Raw genomic sequence first — 14,527 nt, 5'->3', positions numbered from 1 at the left:
TTTTCAAAACATTGAGGATGGATTCGGACAAAACTTGGTGGATGAGTTGGGTAAATGACAAGAACAAGCTAATTAATTTTAAGTTCAGGCCCAAAATCCAGATCCGGCCTATCGGTGGATAAAAAATGTAAACTGTTCAGCCTGGTGGAGGTGTGCTCTCTACCAAGTGCCATTCTAGTTGTTCGAGTTGTGTTATTGAAGATTTGTGATTGTTTTGTTCACCAAACAGACATTGATTTTAATTCTTCATCAGTCATTCTTTTCTAGTGAATTTGGAAAGCATTTACCATATATGGTTTTGTATGGGGTTGGTGGGTGGTACGGAGGGGGAGGGGGGCAATGGCAAAATAAGCATCTGAAGATTGAAAAGGGAGGGGAAGTAAACAGATTGGGGAAGAAAAGGGAGGGCAGGGAGTTTTGGACGAGGAATACAAAGCAAGGTAGTGTAGAGGGAAGGAATTGTGTCAGATGGAGGAAATTTGTGGAGGAGCGAGAGGGCGGAGGAAGGGAGTGAGAGTCAAAATTCCATTATCTGTTACATCCCTAATATTATAAGCTCATTTTCAGGGTTGTTCTTGTGCTATCATTTATTTAATCGATGCCGATAATCTTTCTCCACTCTCGACAGGACAAGGTTTCGGCGAATGAAGCGCATTGCCGTAACACTCCAGAAGAACTACCGTGCGCATCTGTGGCGCAGGCGTTTTGTACGTGTGAAATTGGCAGCTCTCACCATCCAGCGCTTGCACAGGGGTCGTGCTGCACGGCGGGAGTTTCAGGTTCTACTTGAGAAAGGCAAAATGGAGCGGGAGGAGATGGCAAGGAAGGAAGAAGAGAGGCTCTTGGAGATTGAGAAGCGTCGGCAAAGAAAGCAGGAGGAAGAAAGGTCAGACGATGTTTTGGGAAATTTATTTACTTCTACAATCCCATTTCTTCAGCCTGACAGCAAGAGTAGAAACTATTGTGGAAGAATAAGTATACTAAATACGTGACTGTTAAAGGGTACATGTCACGTGATAGGTTAATTTTGAGTGTGATTTATTGCTCATTGCTAGTCATGCTTCTGATGACGCAAATGTTCGAAAGCATCGCTGCTTTTGACGATGGCCGATGGGGTTTTCCAAAGTTTTCTGTAAACGTTCTGATTGAGGCTCCCTGAGAATGACGTTGTGTGCTGGACGTAGCTCCAGTAAGAAATTCTCTCAAGGTGACCGTGAACTATCAACATTGAGTTGAGGAGCTAATAAGAGAAGATGAAGGAAATAAATAAGGATGACTCATCAGATCACGCTTCTAAAACTTCGGCATAGAGATTTGAGTCCGTAGTATTACCGGTGCACTTTGATTGGACAACCAGATCACATGCTCTCAATCCGTGTGTGTGTACGTGTGTATGCATGTGTCATGAAGGACTTGGCAAAAAAAAAACGTACCCAGTCTGAATAATTATTCACCCAGTCAATGGCGAAACTGCAAGTGACGAATCTGCGAATGTCACGGGTGGAAACCCTCACATAATTTCCTTTAAGCTCGATCTCTCTGTATTTTCATTCCAAACAGCAAAACTCCAATCACAAATTAATACCATGGAATTGATATAACAAAACCCAATGTTACGAACACTCATGAGATGAATTAATATTTAAATCCATTCTGACGCATAACCCATACAGACAAATCTGCCAGTGAGAAAGGGCGGATACGAAACACCTCATACGGACGGATGCAAACTCAAAATCATAATTGTATTGAAGAATTTATGTAACCTCCCACCTACCTTAGGGCAGCCAATGAGACCCCAAAATGTTCCACAGAATGTTTGGTGGGGATAGTCCCAAATCTGAGGGAGTAGTTTGGGGATGGATGGACGGAGACACTTCTGATTTATAACAGATTTATAACAGAAAGAAGATCTAAATTATGACGCACTGCTAGATGGCTCCGCCGGAGCTTGACAGGCAAGGCGTGCTTACGTGGCGGTGACGTCACGGCGTGCGCTCATAAGGTTGGAGAACGGAAATTACAGATACTAATTAGTAACTCCCAACCGCATCCAGGCGACTCCATATAATGAGTGGATACCGGAAGTTATGTACCATGTGGCAGGCGGTGCTTATCGCTCCAATTAAGGTACAGCGATAGCTGGATGGGACACCTTAATGGCGGTTCACCACTGATGGTATGGAGTCGCATAAATAATGACTGATATATAACCGAAAGGTTTTCAGATTCACAAGTGTATGCAGGACTCACTGCGTTGCCCTGATGAAGCCCCAACAAGGGCGAAACCAGGTCGGTAACTGTGAGTTTTGTATGCACTTGTGATAGTATCTGAATGAAGATCTAAATGATGACACTGCTGGATGGCTCCTCCAGAGCTTGGCAGGCAAGGCGTGCTTACGTGGCGGTGACCTCATGGCGTGCACTCATTAGGTTGGAGAACAGAAATTACAGATACTAATATATATATATATACACACACACACACACACACACACACACACACACACACACACACACACACACACACACACACACACACACACACACACACACACACACACACACACACACACACACACACACACACACACACACACACACACACAGCAATACCCCGGCCTACATAATTAATTGGTTCCATAAGCCATGATGTAACTCGGATTTTGACGTAAACCGGGCGTAATGCCTTAAAAATGCCTTAAAATGAAGACAAACACCGTAACCATGCAGCATTGATGTTAAGCACTGCCTGGTAGATGTTATAGTTTTTCCAAAACTGCCGGATGTTGATGCCTTCCTCCTCCGACGTTGCATCGACAGCCTGACGAAGAGTGCGGCGGAGATAGTAGCGCTTAAAAAGCGCTATCACACCCTGGTCCATAGGCTGGATGAGCGATGTGGTGTTGGGTGGCAAGTACACCACCTTCGCATTGGGGTCGAAATCACCGAGGTTAGTGGGATGGCCAGGTGCATTGTTCAAAATCAGCAGCAATTTAAATTGAATTTTCTTCTCTCGACAATAGCTCTTGACAGCCGGGATGAAATCATTGATGAACCATTCTTCAAAAATTTTGACGGTTATCCATGCCTTCATATTATTCATCCAAATGACGGGAAGAGACGCCTTCGGGATGTTCTTCAGTGCCCGGGGGTTTGCCGCATGATACACCAAGAGCGGCTTCAGCTTGAAGTCGCCTGTGCAATTACCCCCAAGCATTAGCGTTAGCCGCTCCTTCGCGACTTTGTAGCCTGGCATGGTCTTGTCCTCCTTCGATATAAAGGATCTGTCGGGCATCCTCTTCCAAAACAGGCCCTTTTCGTCGACGTTGAAGATCTGCTCGGGCAAAAATCCCTCGTCCTCAATGATCTTCTTCAATGTGGCAGGAAATTCCTCGGTGGCTACGGTGTCGGCAGCTGCGGCTTCGCCCTGAATCTTGACGTTGTGCAAGCTGAAGCGCCGTTTATAGCATGCAAACCTTCCAGAGCTTGCGACGAAGGTTGTGTCCTTATCCTCCGGGTACTTCTTCAGAAGATCCTGGAACAAAGACTTCGCCTTCTCCTGTAGCAGCAGCTGGCTCGTTGGTATGCGTTCGTTTTGGTATGCGTTGGTATTATGATGTTGGAGTGACGTAAAGTCGCACATAATGATGTTCGCTGAACTGAAATTTACTCCAGAAGAGTGGCGTAAAGTCGGATTTGAGTAGGTCGAAATGGCGTAAAATGGGGTATTGCTGTATATATATATATATATATATATATATATATATATATATATATATATATATATATATATATAACCACTCACTCAGTGGGAGGGGTGGACAGAGCTGTGGTGGGGCGCAGAGAGGGGAGTTGATCAGGCTTGGAAGTTTAGCACAAATCTTTTTTTTTTTTTTTTTTGCTTTCTCTTTGCAGGAAATCATGGGAACAGCAGGAAAAGGAGCGTTTACTGTGGCAGGTAAGGTCCCATCTCCAATCATAAAGATGAATGTAGCCGAGCCCCTACTATAAAATAAAATATAATCGCAATAATCATAATGTCATCAAAATCATTCCATTCACCTTGCCTTTCCATGCTGAACCTGCCTTGAGGATCCATTTTGGACTCCTGAGGACCACTCCTGTAGATAACACTTCTGGTTTTAACGAATGACCCACCCTTTTCATTTGGTTTCCTCAACTCTAGTAATGCTCGACTATTGGCACGAGTCAATAGTTTACTTAATCGCACAGTATTCTGCATTTATTTGAAAAGATTATCAAACACCGAATACTGAAAGAGCCAAAATAATGGGAATCTTTGTATGTGGAGCTTGTCATTCACACCTAATTGACTGCTCTTGTCCAGGAGATTCAAAGTTTTCAAGAGTTTGATCGAGCGTGGGGCACAGAGGAGACGACGTTTGAGCCAGCTAGCGTCCCAGCAATGGGCGGTGGTCACCTCAACGAGATCCTCCATCTGGAATGGTGCATTGCGGAGTTGCAGCGTGAGAAACAGGAGCGTGAAGCTGGCCTGACAACCGCCGGAAGGCACCAGCTGGGCCTTATGAGACACAGTGGCTTGGCGGAGGAAGACAATGGTGAACAGGTCCGGAGATATTGAACAGCTCCGGAGATATTCATGCAAGGATCATAACATTTTAGGGTTAATTAAAATTAATTAAAGCAATTGTGAGCTTGGTACCTCCGTTGGCATCTCAAATCACAGCTGGTTGGCTCGTGTGTTTATGTTCTACAATGAGTTAAGACCCATTGAGGAGCCGGTACGTAGATCACATGGTACAGGACAAAGACATCTTTAGACATAAGTGTACATTACTTCAAATTAATTGGAAGTTAGGGGACAATGGACAAACGTATATGGTATGTGGGATTTGAACATTGGTTTACCTGCATCCCAAAGCCAGGGGTTCAGATTGGAATGCTAACAGGCCAACCTGTGTTCATTAAGTATGTGAATTTTTTATTTATTTGTGTACTATATATATTTTTTGTATACTGTATTAATCTAGAAACTTTTGAAGAATTTCCTTGAATAAATATAACTCTTCCATCCCTCTTCCATTCACCTCATCATCCTAATCATATGAGGCATTGGTAGCTTCAATCACACATTTGAGCAACTGCTAGGTGTGAATGGTACACTACTATCAATCTATTAATCAAAACCTCTCCACCTTTTTGCCGACAACTCCACATTGTGTCGTCCAGTTTCCATCACACTACTAGGCCGACTGCAGCTGCGCACCTTTCTGCTGATGTGGAATTGATGAGATGCCGGTCTGAAGATAAAATCAACATGTCGTTAAAACCTGGAAAATCTCAGTTTCTTTGTCTCATACGGGAATGATCGTCAAATGAACCTGTCTATCGATTTCCATGGTCAGCCACTGGAAGAGGTTCATTCTCTTAAACTTGTAGGCCTCACCATCATCCATGACCTCTCCTAAGCTGATCGTATAGCAAAGGCAGCCTCAAAAGTTTGTCGCAAACTCGTCATCCTACGTCGATACAAGTCATTCTTTGAAAGATCAGAACTAGTCACAACCTACAAGGCCCTTGTATGTAGTTCAATGGAGTATGGCTCTTCGCTATTCCCTGGTGTCTCCACTTCACATTTATATCTCCTGGATTCTGTGGAATCGAAAGGTCTTAACATTATGGGCATCTCCTGCCATGAGGCCAAAGCACAAAGGCCGTTGCTCTCGCATCGCACAGTTTGGTGTCCTCTCATTTTTTAAATTCTCTCCTCCAGTCTAATTATTTGTGCTCTCTTCGGCCTCTGATCCTCACCAGATCTTCCATAATATACACTTTTGTAGCGGTTACCGCTGGATGCACACAATCGCCTTGCACCGGCCAGAACACGGCCAGACGCGCCTCTCCCGGGCATGCCCGGACTCACTGTTCCCGGGCACGCCCGAACCTCCCGGGCATGCCCGGTCTCGCCTTTCCAGGGCTCACCCAGAGCATCCGGGCATGCCCGCTATCGCCTTTCCAGGGCTCGCCCAGAGCGTCCGGGCATGCCCGCTATCGCCTTTCCAGTGCTCGTCCAGAGCACCCGGGCACGCCCAGCCTCGACTTGCCAGGCCGCAGCCAAACACGCCCGGGCAGGTCCAGACTCGCCTTTCCAAGGCTCGCCCTTGACACCCGGGCATGCCCGGTATAGCTTTTGCCGGGCAAACCTCCCGACATAAATGTGTATATATATTGCTGCCCGATAAACTGGCTTTTGTCAGAATACCTGAGCTGTTTTGTTTCAAGAAAGCAACTCGGACGAATTCCGTCTTTGGTCGCGTCACTTCTTTCGACTCGCGTTGGAGCGCAGCTCCTTCACTGGTGACCTACCGACATGGACACGGCAGTGACTCTTAAACTGCCTACCTTCTGGGAGGCTCACGCGGCTGTTTGGTTCGCCCAGGCGGACTCCCAGTTCGCCCTGCGAGGCATCACCACGGACGACACCCGCTTCCACCACGTCGTGGCAGCGCTCGGTTCCGCCACCGCGGCCCGCGCCCTGAGCCTCCTCGAGCACCCGCCGGCTGCCGACAAGTATGACGCGCTGAAGACGCTCCTCCTCGACGCTTTCGCCCTCTCACCGGCGGCACGCGCACGGCGCCTGCTCGACCTGCCCGAGCTCGGCGACACGCGCCTGTCCGAGCGCATGGACTATATGCTCTCGTTGCTCGGTGAGCACTCTCCGGATTTTCTGTTCCGCGAGTTGTTCCTTCGCCAGCTGCCTCACCCGGTACGCCTCGCCCTGGCTGGCACGTCGATCACCGATCCCCGCGCCCTCGCCAGGGAAGCCGATAAGATCTCCTCGGCGGGCCAACACATCGGCGCGTTTACCTGGAGCCTGCCGCCGTCCGAGGCGACGCCCACGACGCCCGAGCACCCTGCGCGGTTGGAGGCTGAACTGCCGGTGAAACTGGCGGCCGCCACGCCGCACCGACCGCTTCCGACATGACGGCCGGGGCCTCCACCTGACCAGGCGTGGTGTTATTACCACGCCAGGTTCGGACACAAGGCTCGGACATGCCGACCCCCGTGCACTTTCGGCAAGTCGGGAAACAGCCGGGCCGGCGTTCATTCCCAGCCATGAGCGCCGGCCACTCGGGCAACTTGCTTTTTATTCGGGACAAAGCGTCCGGGCGGCGTTTCCTTTGTGACACCGGCGCCCAACTGAGCGTCATACCCGCCTCCGAGCAGGACAGGCGGGACGCCGTTTGCGGCCCCTCTTTGGTCGCTGCTAATGGCTCGGCCATACGCACTTTCGGCCCGCGCAACGTCACCCTCTGCTTCGGCAGCCAGCGTTTTCAGTGGACCTTTGTGACCGCCTGCATCCCCATGGCTTTGCTGGGCGCCGACTTCCTCTGCGCGCACGGGCTGCTGGTCGACGTCAAATGTCGTCGCCTTGTCAACGCCGAGACCTTCAGCTCCCTGGCGTGCACGATGAGCAGCTCCGCGCCGACCGAACTGGCGTGCGCCCTCCCGACGGCGAACGAGTTCGCTCGCCTGCTCGCGGAATTCCCGGCCCTCACACGGCCGACGTTTTCGGCCGTCGCAGTGCGGCATGGGATCGAGCACCACATACCCACTACGGGCCCGCCGGTCTATGCCAGGGCCCGCCTCCTCGACCCGGCCAAGCTCGCCGTGGCAAAGGCCGAGTTCGACGCGTTGGAGCACCTCGGCATCATGCGGCGCTCCAATAGCGCGTGGGCCTCACCACTGCACATCGTGCCAAAGCCGGGGGGCGGATGGCGCCCGTGTGGCGACTACCGCCGCCTCAACGACGCTACCACCCCCGACAGGTACCCGATCCCGCACATCCAGGACTTTTCCGCCCGTTTGGCGGGACGGGTCATATTTTCCAAAATTGACCTGATACGGGGATACCACCAGGTACCTGTCCGGGCGGCCGACGTCCCGAAGACGGCCGTCATCACGCCGTTCGGCCTGTTCGAATTTTTGAGGATGCCGTTTGGCCTCAAGAACGCGGCCCAGGTGTTCCAGCGCTTAATGGACGGCGTGCTGCGCGACCTGCCATTTCTTTTCGTCTATCTGGACGACATCCTCTTCGCCAGCATGTCCCGCGCCGAGCACCTCCTCCACCTCCGAACACTGTTCGGTCGCCTCAGCGAGCACGGCTTAATTGTCAACCCGGCCAAATGCCACTTCGGCACGACGACCATTGACTTTTTGGGCCACCGCATCACCAAGCCCGGGGCCGTGCCGCTGCCGACCAAGGTCGAGGCCATCACCACGTTCCCGCGTCCCCGTTCCATCAAGGCCCTACAAGAGTTCCTCGGCATGGTGAATTTTTATCACCGATTCGTGCCCCACGCTGCTCAGCTCATGCGGCCCCTTTACGAGGCCCTCCGGGGCAAGCCGGCCAAGCATGACATCGTTTGGTCCGCGGCCATGGACGCGGCCTTCGCGAGCGCAAAACGGGCCCTCGCCGACGCAACGCTGCTGGCTCACCCGGGGCTCAACGCGCCCATCGCCCTCACTACGGACGCCTCCAACTACGCGGTGGCGCCGTCCATGAACAATGGGTGGACGGGGTTTGGCAGCCACTCGCTTTTTTCAGCCGGCAGCTCCGGCCGAACGAGTTAAAATACAGCACGTTCGACCGCGAGCTGCTCGGTCTATTCCTGGCCGTTCGCCATTTCCGACACCTCCTGGAGGGCCGCCCGTTCACGGCTTTCGTCGACCACAAGCCGTTGGTCTACGCAATGGCCAAAGTCACAGAGCCGTGGTCGGCCCGCCAGCCGCGCCACCTCTCCGCCGTGTCGGAATTCACCACGGACATCCGGCACGTCGCCGGCAAAGACAACGCTGTGGCCGACTGTCTTTCTCGGGGCAGCGCGAACGCGGTCCACCTCGGCGTGGACTTCGCGCTCATGGCGGCCGACCAGACCACTGACACCTCGGTGCAGGCCCTCCGGGCGGCGGACCCGGGCCTCCGCCTGGCCGACATCCCCTTCGCGGGCACCGTCCTGCTCTGCGACGTCTCCCAGGGCCAGCCTCGCCCCATCGTGCCCGTTTCCTGGCAGCGCCGCATCTTCGCCTCCATCCACGGCCTTTCTCACCCGGGCCGGAAAGCTTCTCAGAAGCTGGTGTCGGCGTGTTTCGTCTGGCACGGCCTTCGACGGAACGTCCGCGACTGGGCCAACGCCTGCACGGCCTGCCAGCGGGCCAAGGTCCACTGCCACACCCAGGCCCCGCTGGCACCTTTCACCGTGCCTGCACGGCGTTTCGACCACGTCCACGTGGACCTGGTGGGTCCCCTGCCCCCATCGCGGGGGTTCACCCACCTGCTTACCATGGTGGACAGGACCACCAGGTGGCCGGAGGCCGTGCCCCTCACCTCCACCACCACCGCCGACGTGGCGCAGGCGTTCATCGCCACCTGGGTCGCGCACTTCTGTGCACCGGCGGACATCTCGTCCGACCGCGGCCCACAGTTCACGTCCGAACTTTGGGGCGCGGTCGCCCGCTCGTTGGGGGTCACGCTGCACCGCACCACGGCCTACCACCCCCAAGCCAACGGGTTGTGCGAGCGGTTTCACCGCTCCATGAAGGCCGCACTCATGGCCGGCCTTCAGGACGACGGTTGGACCGACCGGCTGCCGTGGGTCCTTTTGGGCCTCCGCACGGCCCCCAAGGAGGACCTCCGGGCGTCCGCCGCCGAGCTCGTCTACGGCCAGCCGCTCCGTGTCCCGGGCGAGTTCGTGCCCGACGCTACCAGTCCCTGGTCCGCCGCACACCAGCGCTCGGACCTCCAGGAGGCTGCCCGCCGATTTGCCCCCGTGCCAACGTCCCGCCACGGTGGCCCCCAGTCCTACGTCCCCCTGGCGCTTCGCACAGAGGAGTACGTCTTTGTGCATCATGACGCGCACCGGGGGCCACTCCGGCCGCCGTACGACGGGCCCTTTCGGGTCCTGCGACGGGGCGACAAGTCCTTTGTCGTCGACGTTGGCGGCCGGTCGGACCGGATCTCTGTGGACCGCCTCAAACCGGCGCACATGGACGTCGACTGACCACCACGGTTGGCCCTTCCTCCGCGGCGAGGCCGCCCCCCGTCCACAGTTCCCCCCGCTCGACCACCCACCACCACGTCGGACCCCTCCCCACGACCCTCCAGGGGTCGCTTCGGCCGGGTCATCCGGACCCCCCTTAAATTGACCCTGCCGGTGCAGGTCGATTCTGGAGGGGCGTGTGTAGCGGTTACCGCTGGATGCACACAATCGCCTTGCACCGGCCAGAAAACGGCCAGACGCGCCTCTCCCGGGCATGCCCGGACTCACTGTTCCCGGGCACGCCCGAACCTCCCGGGCACGCCCGGTCTCGTCTTTCCCGGGCATGCCCGCTCTCGCCTTTCCAGGGCTCGCCCAGAGCGTCCGGGCATGTCCGCTATCGCCTTTCCAGGGCTCGCCCAGAGCATCCGGGCATGCCCGCTATCGCCTTTCCAGGGCTCGCCCAGAGCGTCCGGGCATGCCCGCTATCGCCTTTCCAGTGCTCGTCCAGAGCGCCCGGGCACGCCCAGCCTCGACTTGCCAGGCCGCAGCCAAACACGCCCGGGCAGGTCCAGACTCGCCTTTCCAAGGCTCGCCCTTGACACCCGGGCATGCCCGGTATAGCTTTTGCCGGGCAAACTTCCCGACATAAATGTGTATATATATTGCTGCCCGTTAAACGGGCTTTTGTCAGAATACCTGAGCTGTTTTGTTTCAATAAAGCAACTCGGACGAATTCCGTCTTTGGTCGCGTCACTTCTTTCGACTCGCGTTGGAGCGCAGCTCCTTCACTTTATTCCATAAACCCTCGAAGGCTCTCTGCCCTGCTCCATTCCTGCTCTTTTCTCCTGTTTGTGGAATTGCCCCCATGAGAAGGTTCAGTCATTCCCTTCCCTCCAGGGCTTTGAGAAAACTGTGCAATATAATCTCCCCCATTCCTACCCATGATCTTTACCACCCCCATTAAACTTACCTAACCCATTAGGTAGGAGTAAAGGGAAGGGAGATGTAAAATATATTTTGGGGAGTGGGGGGTTAAATAATGTTTCCATCTTTTTGCATACGTAATATGTAAATAGCTGATAAGTTGTCCACAGAATACAAATTGCAATATGATGACCAGGCTGTGTGTTGTCTATGAATAATTATTTTACTCCTTTCATCCTTACCCAATCAGGAGCAACATGGAATTTCCAGCCAGCCTACTTTTCTCGCAGACAATACAGCTCAGAGCTGGCCTGACTCAAAGGCAGAGGAGAATGCACAGGAAGTCAGAGAGGATGCAAAAAGAGACCAACAGGAAGAGTGGGAGATGCAAAGAATTGAAAATGATGCCCTGGATGCTGCTCGAGCTTTTGCCGAAACATTTGACTTTGGCACACTTGATGGCCCAGTTCGGTCCCTTGCCGATGAGATTTTTGGCTTTTCAGACACAATATTAGACAGCAGTTGCTCAGGTGTCAAGCAGGGTGAGCAGAAGTTGGAGTTTGATTTTGGGCAGCCTTATCCAGAGGAGGAGGATGAAGGCTTTGTTGGGGGCGATGATGGCCTGAAGGAGTCCCCAAATCCAAGCGAGGGTGGTGGGACTCTAGACCAGCGGACATCTGGTATCCGAAGCTTGGAGGGTTCTGAAGAAGATGAAACTCTCTACCTCATGGCCAGCTCCAGTAATCCATGTGCAGGTAACATTCCTAAAGTTATTTCTATTATATACTCAACTACATTTATGAGGGTGCTTCAGATTTGGCCTGGATTTGTTTTGCAACTCAAAACTAAGCTTTAACAGTACGTAACTCCATATATTGCAAAAATAGGGCCACTGGACCTGTAGCTTATCTGGGCCCCAGGCCTAATGTTGTAACCCAAATGTGGTAGCATTCTGACTGCTGGGTCTGGGGAAGAAGACTTTTGAAGGAATTTGCGCGATTTTCCCAAAAATTTACCAAGTCGGCCATTTTGACACATTTCTGATCATGTGATCAGCATGACCTATAGAATTTAACATCCCTACGCTGGCCTAATGTTGTAACCTAAATTTGGTAGCATTCTGACTGATGGGTCTGGAGAAGATTTTTGAAGGAATTTACTAAGTCCACCATTTTGACCAACTTAAAGTCACGTTACTGGAACGAGCTTTGTAATCCCTGTTACCAGTCAGGAGCAGAACCTTGCTGCCAAATTTCAGCTGGATCGGCCCAGCGGTTTGGTCAGATAAGTCAAAATAGGAGATGGTTGGAAAAACTGTGCATGATGACAATACCTGACCTGGAATTCCATTTCCAGATAATATAAAGATGTAAACAAATTTCCAACGTTTTCTTGAACTGTAGAAACATTATTGCCCCATCAAGGTGAAAGCTTTCATCAGTCTTCATATTCTTCTTTTCTTTTTCTTCTTCTTTGGTAATTTATTCAGGGTATCAGCGATACCTCGCCTACTCTTAATGAACTACACAGTGGCATCTTTCACATCCACCAATTAATGCTGGCAGATGGGACTCCCAGTTTAACGTCTATCTGAGGGACGGTCACACACATTGATGAGGGACGCCCTGCCTATGAAAATAAATAGCTCGTTGTGAACAGCAACTCTCTAATATCGATCCATTATTGGTGTTAAATTTCTTCAGGAGGAATTCCATCATCGCAGAAGGGCCAGTGCACCGCCCGACGGCTCAGCAAATCAATCCGGCCTTTGGCTGGCGTATGGTCTGATGTCGCCTTCGCTTTGCCTCCTCCACCACTTACATACTTGGGCTCAGATGGCGAGGAGAGCGGAGAGTTGTCCATGGCGCCCAGTTCCCCTCTTGGAGCCAGCAATAGTAGCCGAGAGCTGCGATTGTCCTTCGGCACGTATCGGAGCACGACCACCTACCGCTCAACATCCACTGGCCACACGTCCTCGGTGTGTTGTCTTTGCATGAATCTTTTTCTTTTTTTGTCATCCAATCACAATGAGGTTAGAACTTATTTAAGTTAACATCTACTCTCTACGTATGTTGTTTTCCTTGTGTGCGACCGATTGCATTGCTTTGTTGAAACGTTACGGGCAATGTCGATACAATGTATTTTGCAGTTGTCTGGGACACCTATCCTACTACTCCTGGGTAATGTGTACCATAGAGTATCAGGTTAATAAAATTAAATGTTTTTATTTCGTGCTGTTTATTAACTTCAGGTTAATAAAATTAAATGTTTTTATTTCGTGCTGTTTATTAACTTGACAATGATTCAAACATTTTTGTAGTTCTAGCTCAACCTCATTTGGTTCTGTTTTGTTCGCTTAGAAGCTTGAACCAATTTGAGTACTATAACTGTGCTGCAGCTCGAGCGCAATGGTCCGAATGGGCCTTTTGTGTTTAGCGGATATTCTACCTTCTATATTTAATTACGTCGCACACGCAAAGCAAAAAGCGGGATTGAGCAATAGGTTTACTTTTATCTGTCTTTCTGTCAGTTTATAATCGAGAAACAACTTTATTTAAATACCAGAATGTTATACTTTGAACATGAATCGAATCGTGAATCGGAAAGGAAACTTGCCGTTTAACAGTACTTTGTCTCTGAATTTGTCCCGATCGCACACGACGTGCAGTGAGGAGTGAGATTATATAATTATTATTTAATTATTTTGCTCTTTCTGCTTGTCTGACGGTCAAACAAAATTGAAAATCATTCCAAACAGGTAACTTACTGTTTTTAAGGACGCTATAAAGAAAACAAACGACAGGAACAAAATAATCAATGTAACGGGTTAAATAAGGTGGTGTAGAAGACACTACGTCAACGGTAGTATACTCCCGATTTTTTTCCCCCTATGCCCTATAAAATCTTTATTTAATTTAAATTGAATTATATAGTTTTGAACACCATAGAACACAAATCGCCTTTTTAACACTTTCAAAACCATTCAGTTTAGCAGTATTTGGACAAATTATTACAGCATAATACGTCATCATGACCAATCAAATTTGCCACTCGTAGACCGTCTTTCTTATGACAGCATGGGGGGTAAGGGGTTCTTTTTTCTGTTAATGTCGCTTTTTAAGTTATAGTTGAGTTCTACTTTTTTGCATAGTGTACTTTTCCCTTCTACCCCTCAAAACGCTTCTCTCTTGCTTGTAATTGTTGGATTTTTTTTTTCCTTCGTTAACCCTCCATGGCCTAGTATGAAGAGAGCGATGAGGATTATGACTCTCAGTGTGATGGAGAGGACGACCACTCCTCACGCCGAGGGAGCTCTGTATACAGCACTGTGGGCATGCCCTACTTCCACAGCTTTCTCAATATAAAAGGTGCGAGATCGTAAAATCGAGACCAGAAGAGACCCCATGCTTATAGTTGGCCTTAAAGGCACATACCAATTTGATGTATTTATCTCTGTTTTAATTGTGTTGACATGTTGTGTGGGCAAACATTCAGACAATTACACACGTAGGTTGTACCATTCCCTGGATCGCAGTTTCTTCCACAATTTGAATGAACTCGTTGTCGCTTTTCTCTCT

At 51.0% G+C, this 14,527-nt stretch overlaps 1 protein-coding gene across 1 annotated transcript in view; it reads left to right on the top strand.

Moving 5' to 3' along the window:
• LOC137431031 (unconventional myosin-X) overlaps positions 1-14,527 on the top strand; it is a 202,085-nt gene that overhangs the window by 166,351 nt on the left and 21,207 nt on the right. The window contains 6 exon segments of the mRNA XM_078781337.1: positions 629-886; positions 3,919-3,961; positions 4,352-4,591; positions 11,200-11,704; positions 12,653-12,927; positions 14,191-14,317. Coding sequence (XP_078637463.1) covers positions 629-886; positions 3,919-3,961; positions 4,352-4,591; positions 11,200-11,704; positions 12,653-12,927; positions 14,191-14,317 — 1,448 coding nt within the window.

Source organism: Myxine glutinosa, chromosome 7 (assembly GCF_964187855.1).
Source record: "Myxine glutinosa chromosome 7, kmMyxGlut1.1, whole genome shotgun sequence".
Lineage (NCBI taxonomy): Eukaryota > Metazoa > Chordata > Myxini > Myxiniformes > Myxinidae > Myxine > Myxine glutinosa.
The sequence above is the reverse complement of the archived record's forward strand: the minus strand, read 5'-3'. Positions and strand labels throughout refer to the sequence as shown.